At 40.7% G+C, this 16190-nt stretch overlaps 1 protein-coding gene across 1 annotated transcript in view; it reads right to left on the reverse strand.

Moving 5' to 3' along the window:
- The window catches only part of LOC136445076 (pikachurin-like), a 65479-nt gene that overhangs the window by 16805 nt on the left and 32484 nt on the right, over window positions 1-16190 (reverse strand). The window contains exon 2 of the mRNA XM_066442932.1: window positions 14137-14276. Coding sequence (XP_066299029.1) covers window positions 14137-14276 — 140 coding nt within the window. The remainder of the gene's footprint in view (window positions 1-14136; window positions 14277-16190) is intronic.

Here is a 16190-nt window from a genome sequence, read left to right on the forward strand (position 1 = left end):
AAATGTTGGACAAAAACTCCCATTTCTTCACGTTTTTGGGACTTGAAAAAAAAAATTGAAATGTTTTGTATCAACCTAGGCCGAATATCCTTAAATTTTACTTTTAAATTCAATAATACCTATAAAGTTAAGCTAGTTTTGTGTAATGAAGTTTTAGGCACAGTTAGGACAAGATACTGTAGTAACATATCTTTGTGGTAAAATCATACTTGCTGTTTTGTCTCTTTTAAACTTCCCAAAATTTGAAACTTTTCTCATGGCCCCTGCTTTAATCGTCATGACAACCTCTAAACCATTAAGCTATCACTTCCACCGGGAAGTACAGACTGTGACCTTGGAATGTTCTATTTGGGCCCAAGGTCATTTGCAGGCTCCGAAGATTTGCACCCCGGACACCCTGAGCTGACAGAGCGGATAGATAGGGTGTCAGGCCATGATGGAGACCATGTCGGGACAGAATAGGGTGGATTTTACTGCCTAGGAAATTACAGAAATCAGTTTCTCATGTGCTGGGAGGGCATTGAGGCTGAAGCATGTAAATTTTGTGGGTGACATCCCCTGTAGTACTACTACTAGTCTCCAATTCTAATGCAATAGTGCAAAATAAACAAGATGGGCCAAAGGAAATGAAATTTCAAAATAATAATGTTTACCATAAATGCCTCTCTATATAAATTGGATTAATCGTCATGACACCCGGAACTGACAGGGTAGACAAATAGGGTATCAGGCCCATGTCCAGACAGACTTAAACTGCCTAGGAAATTGCTGAAATCAGTTTCTCATGTGTTGGGAGAGCAATACTAGTAATAAGGCCCCAGCAAGTGATTGTTATGGATGACATCACCTGCATGCAGCCTTTAAATTTGATGTGAGAGCACAAAAAAGAAACCAAGATGGACTTAAAAAGGAAATTTCAAAACAGAGACCATAAATGCTTTAACAAGAATTGAAGCAACAAAACATGGTATCTGTTGGGCCACCTCTAGCTAGTCTTATGGCAATAGTGTGGTTGCCTATACTGGCTATAGTATCTCAACAACCACACTCATTAAGGGTACCAATTAGTTTTACCTCATGGCTACCTCACTAGTGTCACTTCTGTTCATACAAGCACACTCAAAACAAAGCTACCACAAAACATAATTTCCCATTTTGGTATTTTCTAAGTTGTCAAGTGGACCAGTGCCAGAGAGGAGAAAACTTTTTTTTTCTAAATCAGCCGAAAATCATTCAATGCTTCGATGTCCTCCATATAATTTGCTTGCTGTGGCCTATCGGGAAGATTAAACTGGCTGTAAGATTGCACTTTCCAGCTCTGAACCTGCAGGAGTTGATGAAGTAGTAAGGGGATGTTAGGGGAAGGGTGTGTGTACATGTAAGTACTGACTTATCAGGGCTCAAAATACTTTTACATTACTTCGAATCAGTCGCTTTACACTAAATTTAGATGCCCATTACAGTCCGTATGTAGATTGCACTGATTGCACTCTACATCAAATTTGTCCAGCTACGAATTATGTGTACTGAAATTGGCTCATTGCCCTCTATGTAAAATGGCATGCAGCCCCCCCCCCCCTTAATAACTGCCATACTAAAAGTTGCTTGTATTTTTTTCTTAGCAACTTAATAAACTTTTCTGCAAATTCCAGGTGGTTATTTTGAGCTCATGAGTCATCATCAAGGGTTGGCAATTCTAATTCAATAGTAATTGTGACTTAACAAATCTTGAAGATGACTTTACTGACGATGTCTTATTTCTTAAATTCTAGAGCTGACAATTTGGTAGCAAGTTATTGGGTAGGCCGAATACTCTCTCTTCGCAGCCAGGGGCTGAATTGCGAGGAGCGCACATTGGCGGAGCTAGATCGCAAGGGTCTGTAGCGACTGCCGTTCAGGCGCGCAGGTGACCTCAATACGACCATTGCCCCATGTGCGGCCATAGGACTGTAGGTTTTGAACCACGCACACCGGGAAGGACCCCTACTCTTTTCGATAAGTGCGGTGGGTTCTTTAACGTGCTTGAGGTGTGGCTCTCCTCAAACACCGGACCTCCATTTAACGTCCTATCCGAGGGACGTCCATAACCGAAGCTAGGTACTCATTTACACCTGAGTGAAGTGAGGAAATTTGTGTAAAGTGCCTTTCCTAAGGGCACAACGTCAACGGGACAAATCAGGGAACCCCAGATTCGAACTCAGTATCTCAAGTATTAGAGTGGACTAATGCATGTTGAAGGTGTTGGTAAGACCTTTGGAGGCAAAATGTGATTGAGACAGGATTGGGGTAGATAAGATTGCACTTTCAAGATCTCCTTAAACCTGAGACTTCCGATCTCCCCCCACTCCTTCCCACACAATTCCTTATTTCCTGAGGAATTCTGGACATTCCATGGGGGTTCCCTGTGCACAGGGTTAAGTCTTGGAGTCAAGTTTAGAGTCATGGGACCAAGGTGCAGGGCTGGTGTCAAGATTTAAACCAAAGCAATCGATATGGCTGTCAAGTTTTACAGTCTCTCAGTTTGGTATTTCTTCCTTCTGGAAGATGACTTTCTGGGTTCTTCTTTGTAACAGAACGGCAACATTCTTCATAGGCCATAATAAAGATTGATACGATAGAGTTTTCAAGCATGCCGTGACAGAACTAACCACCGACACGTAAGAGGGCCTTTTCAGTAACAAGACAGCTAAATTTTGTTCAACTCCAGCATGCAACATACGACTATCGAACGACGAAATGATGATAATAATTTTGCAAGTAATGGACAAGTGTCCTTCATACAGAGCATGGAAGAATTTACCACCTTCAACCTGCCATTACTTACTACTAGTACTTAGTTCTTAAGGCCTCCTGCCCATCTTGAAATTACAGACGGGAAAAGGTAAAAGCCTACAATTTTGTAGCCGGCACAAAAATACATGCTGACACGCTATGTTATGAATGATATGATTCAGTTACCAGAGTCAAATTCCAGAAGGCTGATTTGTTTTAGCATGTACATGTAGCTTCAAAGTTAGCTATCAAAAAATCTATTTCTGAACTTGTTTGAAGTAGTTTATATGTTTTCAGCCGTTCCAATATGGGATCTGACCTTTTCCACTTTCCATGTTGTCCAGAATTTATGCACATCACATCTAGTTTGGACAACATGGTTTGCAAATAGTAATCCCCTCCAAATTGCTTGCCACTCCAAAATCACTTCTATTCGGCTCGACCAATTTGTATTCAAATCTTGGGTCACTAGCAGGTCATTTTGCTGAATTGCGGGCAAAAACTGCAATTCTAAATGTAACGGCGTTCACCTTCAAAATTAGAAAATCATTTTCCAACATCTAGGGTATTTCAGTGGCCATGTCTATGGAAGAGCTTCAGGTATCAAACCTCTGCATGTAAGAGAACCCAACACACTTATCTAGAAGAGTAGGGATGGCCGTATGTGTTTGGCTAAACATGAGCCTAGTGAAGCCACATGGCACTACTTGAAAAGCATCATGCTTCACCTCAGTTGATGAAGATTTGTTCTTACTTATTTGTGAATCAATGAATATCACATATTGTAATGGGAAGCTACTGCAAAGTTTGTTTCATTTTGGAACCTTTTTTCTAAAAGTGATATTCTGGTTATTTTAAGACATTCTAAAGTAGCCTGGGTGGCAGTCTTTCTAGCTTTACTCCTCTCTTTCAGTTGCTGCCATTTTGGGCTACATATTAAGCAACTGAGAGAGCAGAGTAAAGCTAAAAAGGCTGGTCTGGTACCCAGGCTAATTCTAAAGTGCCAGTGTCTTTGGAAGCAATAAGTTACACTGACTGACATCAATGCATGCATGGCATGCCCTGCTCAATGATACACTGTACCTGAAACAGTGTTAACACAATCTCAACATCTCTCTTCGCCTTTCTCCCCTGACACACTTTTATGCAAGCTGATACCATCTCAAGGTGAAACAAATTACTTCAAGGTCATGTGAGCCGTGGTCCCCCAAGGCTTGTCTGTCATTAGTTTTCGATAAGGACGGCTACACACCATTAGACTCTCATCTTGCTGTGCAATGACACCACTGGTGCCAAATTGCACCCAAGACCCCATAGGTCAGGGTCACAATAAAGTGCTTATAAGACCCCAGTAGGAACCTGATGAAAATGGAATTTCTTTGAAATGCGAAAGATGATGTTTTAGCATGTTCTATGCAGTGTCTTGCTGTGCAATGACAACATTGGAAGTAAATGGCACCCAAGACCCAGTAGGTCATGGTCATAGTAAAGTGCATAAGACCCCCTAGAGGAGCCTGATGAAACTCGAAATGCCAAAGGGGACATTTCAGTGCCTTGCTATTTTGTTACAAAAGTAACTCTGAACTAGACTGGCCGTCATTTGCTTTAAGAGCAAATTCAGGATGTTTCGCCCATACTCCTCATGCAAGAAGTGGGCTGTCCCAAAATAACTCCTGGGCAAATCCAAGTTTCTGCATAATTTATGCAAATGAGGTCCTCATGAGCATAAGTTATGTCCAGGTGCTTTCACCTTTCCTACATGTACCTACATGTTGTAACGGTAAGGGAAATACAAGTTTATGCGCGAATTATGCAAATGAGGTCCTCATTAGCATAATTCATGGCCAGGTGTGATCACCTTTGCTAACGGTACGTACATGTCAAATCTGACATCTGCAGCTTTTCCGGTAAGGGAATTACAAGTTTACGCATAAATCATGCAAATGAGGTCCTCATTAGCATAATTTATGGCCAGGTGTGTTCGCCTTTCCTAAAGGTACCTACACCTCAAAGATGACATCCGCAGCTTTTACGGTAAGGGACATACAACTTCATGCATCGATTATGCAAAGTAGGTCCTCATTAGCATAATTTATGGCCTGGTGTGTTCGCCTTTCCTAAAGGTACCTACATGTCAAAGATGACATCCGCAGCATTTACGGTAAGGCACATACAACTTTATGCATACATTATGCGAATTAGGTCCTCATTAGCATAAGTAATAGTCAGGTGTAGTCACATTTCCTATAGGTACCTACATCTCAAATATAACATCCGTACCACGTAACATAAGGTACATATAACTTTCTGTAATACCATTAGTATAGGTACCCCCTGACATCTGCTTTGTTTTAAGTTGTTACAGTATGACCTAGTTCTTGCTGGCCCCGACAGAAAATAACCAAAAATTGCATCAAAAAATTGCAAAATAAATCATTTTGAAGTAGTGTATGCCCAAAAAAATAATGGGGTCCTTTGTGTAAATATCCAATGCACAACTAAACCAAATTTCAGGTCCTCAGGTTTCAACACCACGGCACTGGAGGCCATAATGTGCGACTTTTGTCTGAAAATGACCAAAAAACCTCCATAAAATCATTCTAAAATCATATCAAAAAAATTTAAAAAGGGTCTAGGGGTATACACGTACTCTACCTGCATACCAAATTTCAGCTTATTTGGTCGACGGACGACCGAGAAGAAGCGATTTGAAGATTTGACAGGAGAAGAAGGAGAAGGAGAAGAAGAAGGAGAAGGAGAAGAAACCTGACAAAAACAATATGTTTCGTTGGCGAAACATAATTCAACTAGATGAAGGAATAGAATAATAAGGAGGAATTCCCGGCTAAAATTATGACAGCCCTTGGCCAAGGCATGTCTATTACCAACAACATTAATAAAATCATGAAAATATAATCCTTTTCAAGTTGTCCTTCAAAGGTAAAACAATACTCTGCAAATTCCATTTTTCAGACTTTTGCCTACACACCATCAACACAGTTGTTCATGCCACACGGTCAGCCTCCTACTGAATTTAACTACCAGATTGGCGAGAATCCAGCAAAGGCATTTATTTAGTGCCTTGCCCTGCATAACTGACAAAATCAGAGATATCCTTACTCCAAAGAAACAAACAACTGTGATTTATTTAAATCAACCAACCAACCAACTAATCAATCGATCGATCAGCCAATCAATAAATACTTATTTTCACAACTTTTCCTAAAAACTGTCAACACAGTTGTTCTTGCCATGGCATAACTCCTCCTAAATTTAACTACCAAAATGTTGGCAAGATCTCAGCGCAGGGATCTATCTGCTGCCCTGACCTGCAGTAGGGTTTCAGACACGCATGTGTTTATGTGGAATAATCTGCATGTTCCATTTTTCAAACTTTTCCTACAAACCATCAAGAGAGTTATTCTTGCCATGGTAAACCTCCTACTAAATTTAACTACCAAAATGTTGGCGAGAACCCAGCCCAAGGCCCTACCCTGCAGTGAGGTGTCAGACACGCAGGTGTTTTTGTGGAACACTTTGCTTGAGGGGAGCAAATTGATACATGCCTAGGGGTGGAAAGGAGAAAAAAACAAGTCAGGAGTTAAACTGGGAGTTGGACGGATGTCAAAACTGGAGATGTCTGCGCCAGATAGTTTTCACGTAATTCTATAGACCATTCAATGATTAATCCTTCAGAATCTTGATTGATGTGTGATTGAGATTTGGAAGGAGTTACAGGAGGTAAAGATCAATGGTATGACCATGAATCAGACAGATGTCAAAAATCAGAAGTCCATCCCAGATATTGGACTAGTAGTTTCCCGTCATATCTGAAAAATTTGCATGAGAGGTATGGCACCTTTTTCGGAAGACTTTCAAAAAATGTAGCTAGCCTGGACTCTAGACCATAATGATTATATGTCTTATAACTCAGTGGCACTATATGGCAATCACCAGATAGTTTTCAAGTAATTCTAATTAATCCTGCTAGATTTATGTATGATTAAGATTTGGAAGGAGTTACAGTAACAGGAGAAGTTATTTGTGGCATTGAATGCATGGCTGAGTGGCTATGAGATCAACTTATTCTAAACTAGAGAAAGACAATGTCAATACTAGTAGTTGAACTGAAGTTGGACCAAACTCAAAACTGATTCTTCAGCATAGACCCAATTATATAGTTAGAAGGTTTTTGTGGCAATATTCCTGCAAAATTCATGAGTGCACATGACTGTGTAAGACGGAAATCATTTCTCCATGAGTTAAAATGAAAGCTGGACCAATGTCAAAATAAGAGAGCAGGAATAGACAAAACAAACTCAGCCAATTTACAAGGCAACATCCCTCCAGAATTAGATCAAGAGCGAGTTTCTTTGAAGAAGAGAAAAACATGTTGAGACTTAAAGCTGAATTTGGATGAGTGTCAAACTTCTAATGTCGAAACCAGACAATTAGGAAACTTCACATGGCACTTTAAAGTCCTTGTAGAGTCTAGATAAGAGTTTAATTGGAACACTAACTGAGAAATGGACAAAGACATGTCAAGGGTTAGTTGAAGAGTTGGCCCAAAGTCAAAACTTTGTAGTCTATACCAGATAATCAAGCATGTTTACGTGGCTTTTTCTCTAAATGATATAAAATCTGGAACCAATTATAAGTACGTTTAGTGAAGTGTTGAATCATGAATGGACCAACATTAAAACTCATGTTTTGACTAGATATTAAAGACAGGCCATGTGACAGTATTATCAAGACTTGGACACATGTCAAACTTCACAAGTCTAGACTGGGTAATTGAGTGGGTTTAAATGTCACAAACCCTGTGAAATATAAAATTAGAACCACATCTTTTAACTTGAAAAACAGGACTGAGAGTAAGACCATATGATAATTGTTACAGCAGGGCTTCAAATTCATTTTTCTGAATAGGTGCACAATGATGTCAGCAAAACAATGGCACAAACCTTACTTCCTCTCTTCAGTATTGGGGTCTAAAATGATAGCTTATTTTGAAAATCTTCAAAATGTAAGACAACAATCAACTTTTTTATTTTTTCTGACACTTGTACACTTATGATACCTTTATGTAACCTCCATTAACATAATATTAATCTGCCAGGTTACATAAATCCGCCACTTTGAAAAACAGTGCGCTTGAGAGATCTCTAGTGAAGCCCCCGCCAGGTATGCACAGTTTAGACATACAGGACTGCAATTATACTGGGGGATGTTGGGTTGAAGATCTGTTTGGACGTATGGAATTATCCTGGTGAAATTATGTGAAGTACATTGTAGACGTTACCTAATGATACACAAATACTTAGTACTGGTGCACCCAGTCAAAACCTAGGTGCACAGATACAATTTTGGGTGCACGGATGTGCATGTATCTGATTATTGTGTGCTTCCAGTATTTCAAGCCCTGTTAACAGTCACAAAGAAATATCAGCACACTTGGCAACAGTCCAGCAAACCTGAGTGATGGTGGCTTCTCACCATTGTCTACAAGATGTTTCAAATTTACCCCAATCTTACTGACTCCAATCTAATCAGTAACCTACAGGGTCTCACACTGTGTGATACGCCAATCATTGGGTAAATCTAACCAAGGGTTTGTGATCAGGAGATCAGCCATACAGGTAGCTAAAGTTTCCTACATTTAGCACTTTTGCCTGCAGACAACATGTAGAGCTGCAACCCTTCTGAGAGGATATCATATTCATATGTCATCCTGTATGTCTAACCTTTATCAACATGACATGCCAATCATTGGGTAAATCTTACCCAGGGTTTGTGACCATGAGATTTGCCATAGCTAGTCTGTATAACGCAAACTCCAGCTGTCCGGGGGTTTCTCTCCCCTCCCCGCGGGTTGCCAGGCGGTTACAGGGCGGCGAGCGGTCACAGGAGGCTTGATTGAATTCAGGCTAGGCCATAGCTAAAGTTTCCTACATTCAGCACTTTTGCCTGCAGACATCTACTGGCCAAACATTCTACACAGTAACTGTATGTGCATCTGGGCACCCGGACTTTCAATTTTGGTTTAAAAGATCTATAAGAGTTATGAAATTGTCAAATTATACAGAATAAGGAGAGCACAATCCCTTCCATGTAGTTTTCTCCATGGTCAAAATATGCAACTTGTTTGAAGGCTGTTAGAGGGGATATCATCTTTTGCAACAGAGAAGAAATTTTTGAGATTCAAAGTTAGGCTTCTACAATTGGATTTGTTAGATCTTGGATTTAGAAAAAAAATGATGCTGAACTGGAATATTAGCTGCACAAAGTGAATATATACTCAGATTCAAGCTTTGCTCATAACTCTCTGTTTTCCTCTTGACTTTTTTTTTCTCTAGGTTTTTATTCCAAAATGTCTGAGAAGCAAGAAAATAAACTGGTGTGGCCTAGAACCAAGTTTGCGTGCCAGTATATGTGGCCTGAGCTTCCTGCAACTTTGCACTTTCTACCCTCCATTTGACCAGTGAATACAACGTTACACTCAGATTCAAGGTTGGCTCCAAACTCTCTGTTTTCCTCAGTTTTTTTTTTAACTCTTGCCTTTTTTTCTCTGGATCTGTTTTTCAAAATGTCTGAGATCCAGGAAAAGAAACTGGTGTGGCCTAGAAGCAAGTTTGCGTGCCAGTATGTGGCCTGGGCTTCCTGCAACTTTGCACTTGCTCAGAACAAGTTCACGACCTTCTACCCTCCGTTTGACCTTTGGCCATTACTTAACCCCATGTTGGAAGACTTGAGTGCCATGCAAAGGTCTCAAGTTCCCAAGACATCCATCAATTCGTCTTTAAGTCTTTCCTGTGATGGACATGGCCCTTCCCACACATATCATGTAGATCACTTTTCAGGAACTGTAAGAAACAAGTCAGGCCTGGTTTCCCTTGTCACTGACAACTTCCAAAACATCAACCCAAATTCAGGACACACCTTACAGAGAAATGTATTGACACAGCAAAAACTTTTAAAGTATGATGTCTATATGCATTAGGTACATACTGTATACAAATGTAAAAAGGAAATATCTGAAAATTCCCAAAACCGAAAGGACAGTTTGCTGCTAAAAAGTAGCCGAAAAGAACTTGTCCACAAATTTAGGGCACACCTTGAGGTTCTCAGAATATTCTGCTTTCAGTTTAAAATTTTCTTTCCTTTCTACAAGGCATGCAAGTCCTCTCCAACACATTTTTAGTAGAGTTGCATTACCCTTTCGAGAGGATATCATATTCATCTCAACACCAGCCAGCACACCCGCTTTAAAGGGAGTCAGAGCCCTCCAAAGACCTTAAGTTAAAGTAAGTAGAAGGTGAGTCAGGGTCAATCAGTAGACTGGCTGTTATCATTCAGAGCCAGCCAAAGGCCAAAGTGGTGGAAACTAGCAGCATTATGAGAGCAGACTGTTTTTGTCATCTCCACCCCATCCTCTGTCAGCAGCCCAGTGGGGAAGGATCTAACTTGTCTGCACACTGATTTTTCACCGTCAAAATCTTGTCTTGTATTCATGTATGCTATATGCACACATAGACGCACACTCAAACAGAGTACAAACTATATCTCCATTTTTTATGGAGGTAATAAGAACGTCATCCCCACCCCAGTCCAGGGGGAAGTTTCAATCAAAAAAGCAATTTTTGTACACTGTAAACTAGCGGATAGAAATCCTGTGGACAACATTGTCAAGGTACAGGTTAGCATCTTGTTGCAAAATCTCATATCCACAAAAACGGGTATAAGAAACAGTCCTTCAGATACACCTAGAATATTGCAAGCCCATATCAAACCTACATCTTGAACAGGTTAAAGGCATTAAGAACCAGCCAGACTTCTTGGAACAAAAAGAGTAGGGAGAAAGTCAGGGTAAATCGCTTTTCAGACACAGACAAAGCGGTGAAAACTAAACAGCATGAGAGCAGACTGTTTTTGTCATCCCCACCCTAGTCTGTTGTCACCTGCACAGTGGGGAAGCTTCCAGGCAGACTGTTCCCTGATCATGAGCTCTCTGCTTCACCTGACTTGACTTTATTTCGGATCCACAATTAGCTGCAAGAGGTGATGACTTGAAATGATGAATTGAGAGGGATTCAACCTCAGAAGTTACAGTGACTGTCCTTTGTATACACCTAGGACATTGCAAGCCATAAAGCCACAACTTGAGCAGGTTAAGGAAATTAGGATCCAGCCAGACTTCTTCAAGTTCTTGAAACAAAAAGAGTAGGGGTAAGGCCAGGGTCAATCGCTATTCAGACCCAGACAAAGTGGTGGAAACTAACAGCCATGAGAACAGACTGCTTTTTGTCATCCCCACCCCGGTCTGTTGTCACCAGCCCAGTGGGAAGGCTTCCAGGCAGACTGTTCCCTGAGCCCAGAGGTTCACCTGTAGGAGGTGATGATACTGATGGATAGCCTGCATGCAGACAGGTCTGTCATACTGTCAGAGCTGCTACAATTGTAACTTTAGATCAGGGCTGTCTCCAGGACCCATCCTTCTGTCCTGGGTTGCAAATTTGCTTCTTGGCACAGACCGAAAATTTCACCCTGTCCGTCCAAAAAATTTTAACTTCATGATATGACATGGAAGGCCATGTATTTTTTGTAAGCTGAAAATGACAGATTTAACGATGAAAATCAACAAACGGGGCTTACAAAAAATTAGGGAATGGGACGGAAAATAATCTAAAGCTGTTCCCTGCCTGAGCCCAGTGGGGAAGCTTTCAGACAGACTGTTCCCTGAGCTCAGGCTTCACTTACAGCAGGTGATGATACTGATGAATAGCCTGGGTGCAGACAGGTCTGCCTTCCTGTCAGAGCTGCTACATGTACATGTAATATGGGGGCTCTTCTTACCTTTTGCACAGTGACTTGGCAAGGAGATGGTTTCATTAGCAATTGCCTTGTAACATATTCAATAAAGATGACAATCAGGGAAGTGAATATTGAGAATATTGTCCTCAAGGTACTGATGGTGCAAGTTTCTGTTATTTCCATATTGTCAAAGCCTATGCAACTTTTCAAAACCTCTGTTAATTTTTTTCTCTATTTTTACCCCCTCAGATTCCTTCGAGTCCATCCCTGAGAGACTCTGCCAGTCCAATGAGAAAGGTCTAGAGGAAAGATGGAAGTAGGCCAACAGCTGGACCTGCTGTACTGAATAAACACACCTTGTTTGAACATTAAGAGGTCCCGAATGTGTACAACTGTCCCTAAGGCTAACATAACTGTATTATTTGATTCTGGGCCAAGCATACCTTTAGATGCAGTTCTCTGTTTATCTTACAGATGTTAGAGGAAAACTCTGGACAGGGAGTCAACTGCTAAATGATGCCAGGAAAAGTCAGGCAGTTCAATGTCTGTGCCGCCTCAGTGAGGAGCTCTTCCTGAGCAATGATGAAACAAATAGGAGATTCTTATGAGCTAAAGACTGCTCTTCAAGAAAAGTTACTACTAATGAAAAGGTGTTGAAATCAGTGATGCTCCTCATTGAGGAGCTCTTCCTGAGCAATGATGAAACAAATAGGAAATTCTTACGAGCTAAAGACTGCTCTTCAAGAAAAAGTTACTACTGATGACAAGGTGTTGAAAACATTCTCTTGATTCTTGGCACAGCCAAGGCCCCATAGATTTCTAATTAATCCACCTGTCATTACAGAAGGTTTTTGATTGTGGTTTTTGATCTGTTAACGTTAAGTCTTGCCTTACAGATGTCTTAGATATCATCAGAATTGGCAGACTACGTATTATAGAGTAGTTTTGGCACAGCCAAGGGCCCATAGGCCCCCAAATAATCCACCTGTCATGACAGGAAGGCTCATTAGCTTACACTGTTCATCATTGCCGGCTGTTATCTGTACCTTGACCTGTTGCTTGTGTTTCCCAAAAGTTTTGGCACAACCAAGGATTCATAGATCCCCGAAATAATCCACCTGTCATGACAGTAAAACTCATTAGCTTACACTGGTCATCATCACCAATTGTTATCTCTGTAGATTCCTAAATAATCCAGCTGTCAGCTCAGAAATGGCTTACATAATAGCTTACACTCTTAATCATCATCAATTGTCAACGTTATCTCTACTGCAACGTTATCTCTACTGTTCCTTATGGCCTCCTAAAGTTTTGGCTCAGCCAAGGACCCATAGACTCCTATATAATCCACCTGTCATGACAGGAAAGCTAATTAGTTTACCCTTTTCATCATCGCCGATTGCTATCTTTACTCTGGGTGTTCCCTGAAGTTTTGGCACAGCCAAGGCCCCGTAGATGTAACAGAAAGGTTCATTAGTTCTACATCGTTCATCATGGCAGATTCTTACATTGTATCTTTGTCTTGCAAGGATCCTCTTTCAAACTTGGCACAATCAAGACTCTTAGGGGCCTACCTAATCTACATGTCAGTACAGGAAAGCTCATTAGTTTACCCTTTTCATCATTGCTGATTGTTATTTCTGAGTGTTTCCCTGAAATTCTGGCACAGCCATGGCCCCATAGATGCATAAATAATCCACCTGTCAACACAGAAATATCTCCTTGGTTTACACTGTTAATCATTGCTGATTCTTATCTTTGTCTTGCAAGAATCTTCCTAGCTTAAAAGTTAACACAATGAAGACCCCTTAGGAGCCTAAGTAATTCTACCTGTCAAGACAGTAGCCCTGATTAGGGAACCCTGTTCATCATCACTTAATTTTTTCTGCCTTGTTAGTGTCTTCTTGGCACAGTAAAGACCCCATAGGGACCTGGCTAATCACCATGTCATGACATGGCTCATTAAGCTAATCTCCACTGTTTGTTATTGCTGATCCTTATCTCATTCTAACTGGTGACTCCTTTAAAAGTCTTGGCTCACTCAAGATCCCATAGTTCTCTGAATAATCCACCTGTAAGGCTGCAGGGCTCATTAGATGATCTACTTTGCTGATGATTATCTCTAACAAGGATCCGACTGCCAAAACCCAGCATCATAAATTTTAGATCCCAGATCTTATAGAACTAAAGCCTTCTCCTTGTTACCATAACCTTCTCTCTGCTGACTGACCAAACAACCAATACAAACTTTGTGCCAAATTGCTATAGCAGACTGTGGGTTTACCTGTGCAACTTCTGTGCCAAAAAGCTACTGTGACATTGTACTTGAAGAAATGCTCAGGACAGATGCCAGTTCCTAATAATGCTTCTCTTATCATGGAATTGCAAGGTAGCATGGTTCAAAGCTACTGTTCCTTATGGCCTCCAGTTGTAGAACTTCTAGTGCTAGTGGTAGGCATTTCAAACTATGGAGTCTGTGTCTTCTTTGTACATGGCCCAGCCATCTTGTACACAAATAGTAAACATATTACACAGAATCAAATCTCCACTCACCAGTGTGTCTGCGTTGGCAATGACGGCGTAGTCATCCACGGCCTCCGCCGCCACGCCCCCTCCCTCTGCATCGAACGCTCCCTCCGAGTCGTAGAACCCATAGTCCACTCCGCTGGCCCAGTCACCGGAGCTCTGCCAAACTGTCAGGGAAGAAAAGAAGAAGAAACTTTCGTAAGCTCAAAATGACAGATATAACAACAAAAATTAACAACATTGGCTCCCAAACAGTGAGTGGGACAGAGAAAAAAAGATTGGCAACGTACAAAGACGTTGCCATGGCGATGGTGGTCTCATTTTTAAATTCTAGCCCACAGGCAGATAAAGACCTCATTTGCATAAATCATATCTGTTGAAGAAAGACTGAATGTAGCCAGGGGTTGTTTCCACAACCTCTGAGCCGCAGAAAACAGTGGATCATCATCATATCGGTTGATTACCTTCTCTACCAATTAACACAAGTTATTCAAAGTATAAAAGTCTTGTTTGCAAGAAAGGCTATTAAAGCATTTCCTCATACAGTCTGTGGATTAAAAAGCTGGAAACAGCCCTGATCTAAACCCTGCTGAGGAAGACCATCTACAGTAGTTTACATTCACAGCTTGTCGCCCTGGCTGTGATCTATCCCCACCATAAAGGAACAGGGTTGCAATTTTGTGTGAGTATTGATCAAGATAAATCTGCAGTGGTAGCAGTTCTGCCTGCATACGCACCACTAAGCCAAGGACAGGCCACTCTATAGCAACTTGTTGGTTCTAGTTTTAAGATTAAATGCTAGGTTTGGAGTCTGAGAAAAACTTGAGTCTGTGCCTAAACTTGAATGTACTACACAATGTACTTAGTCTCGCTATAATGCACACTGTTTCAGGGGATGAATATAATAACTAGAATTCAAGTTTTCCTCCAAGCCCTCTGTTTCAGTTATGCTACATTGTACAATGTAGCTTCTTCCTCTTTGTGTTTTTTAATATGTCAGAGCACCAAGGATCTAGAGACAAAAGTTTTGTATTAGACAGTGTTGGAATTTTGTGTGGAGTATTGATCATGATAAATGTGCAGTGGTGGCAGTTCTGCCTGGATACACACCACGAAGCCAAGGACGGGCCACTCTATAGCAACTTGTTGGTTCTTGAATTTAAAAAAAAACATACTGAACTGGAAGAGCCTGAGGAGAAAGCCTGTGCCTATACTTTGATGTACACATTTTGTACTTAGTCCACTTATTATGTTGGCTTCTAAGTTCTTACTCATTTTGTACTGGAAAAAAATCTCTGAGACACAAGAAATTGATTGGTGTGGTCTGAATCTACATCTATAGAGACCAAAGTTATGTATCACAACCTTATTCTAAACTTTTCTAAATTCTACATACATGCAGCCATGAAATCTTTATGACTTGTTAATGTTATATGGACTGGCAGGCTTGTGACTTACAGTTATAAAGGAAAGCAGAGGCTATAAAATGTGGACAAATCTCATTCAATACAGAAAGAAGTAAGCCAAGTCATTAACTTTTGTGGGGTAAGAGTCAAACAAAATGTGGTGTTTTAGTATGCAAGAGAGTCAATATAGAAAGCCTTAGTTCACGCATGGATTGCGTTTGATGTTGCAAAGCTCTTTGAAGCCTTGTAACGACTCTGCAATGATCGTTAACTGCCTGCTAAGCTCTCATTATACTTCTGTGTGGGTGGAGTGGGCAAGGGCAAGGTCAAACGGGTCTAGAACAGCAAGTCAAATGATTTCAGTAAAGACATTATTTGGCACATGTTTGATAAAATTGCAGGAAAGCAATACAGTGGCTACACAGACAATGTACAATTAAAGCACTTTGGCACCCAGTCAAGCTTTTTTGGCTGCAATTAAGCACTTGCCATACAATTTGACAAGAAGTGCTGTGAAAATTTGATTCCGACCAGAATGCTAAACATGCATACAATGTCTACATAGTATACTTTGTCCAATGATTTCAGTGGGCATTTGATAGAAATGCAGTAATTAGAAGCACAATTTGACAATAACTGTGGTGATACCTCATATCTATTTAGACCAGAATACTG

This window comes from Branchiostoma lanceolatum, chromosome 11, assembly GCF_035083965.1.
Source record: "Branchiostoma lanceolatum isolate klBraLanc5 chromosome 11, klBraLanc5.hap2, whole genome shotgun sequence".
Taxonomy (NCBI): domain Eukaryota; kingdom Metazoa; phylum Chordata; class Leptocardii; order Amphioxiformes; family Branchiostomatidae; genus Branchiostoma; species Branchiostoma lanceolatum.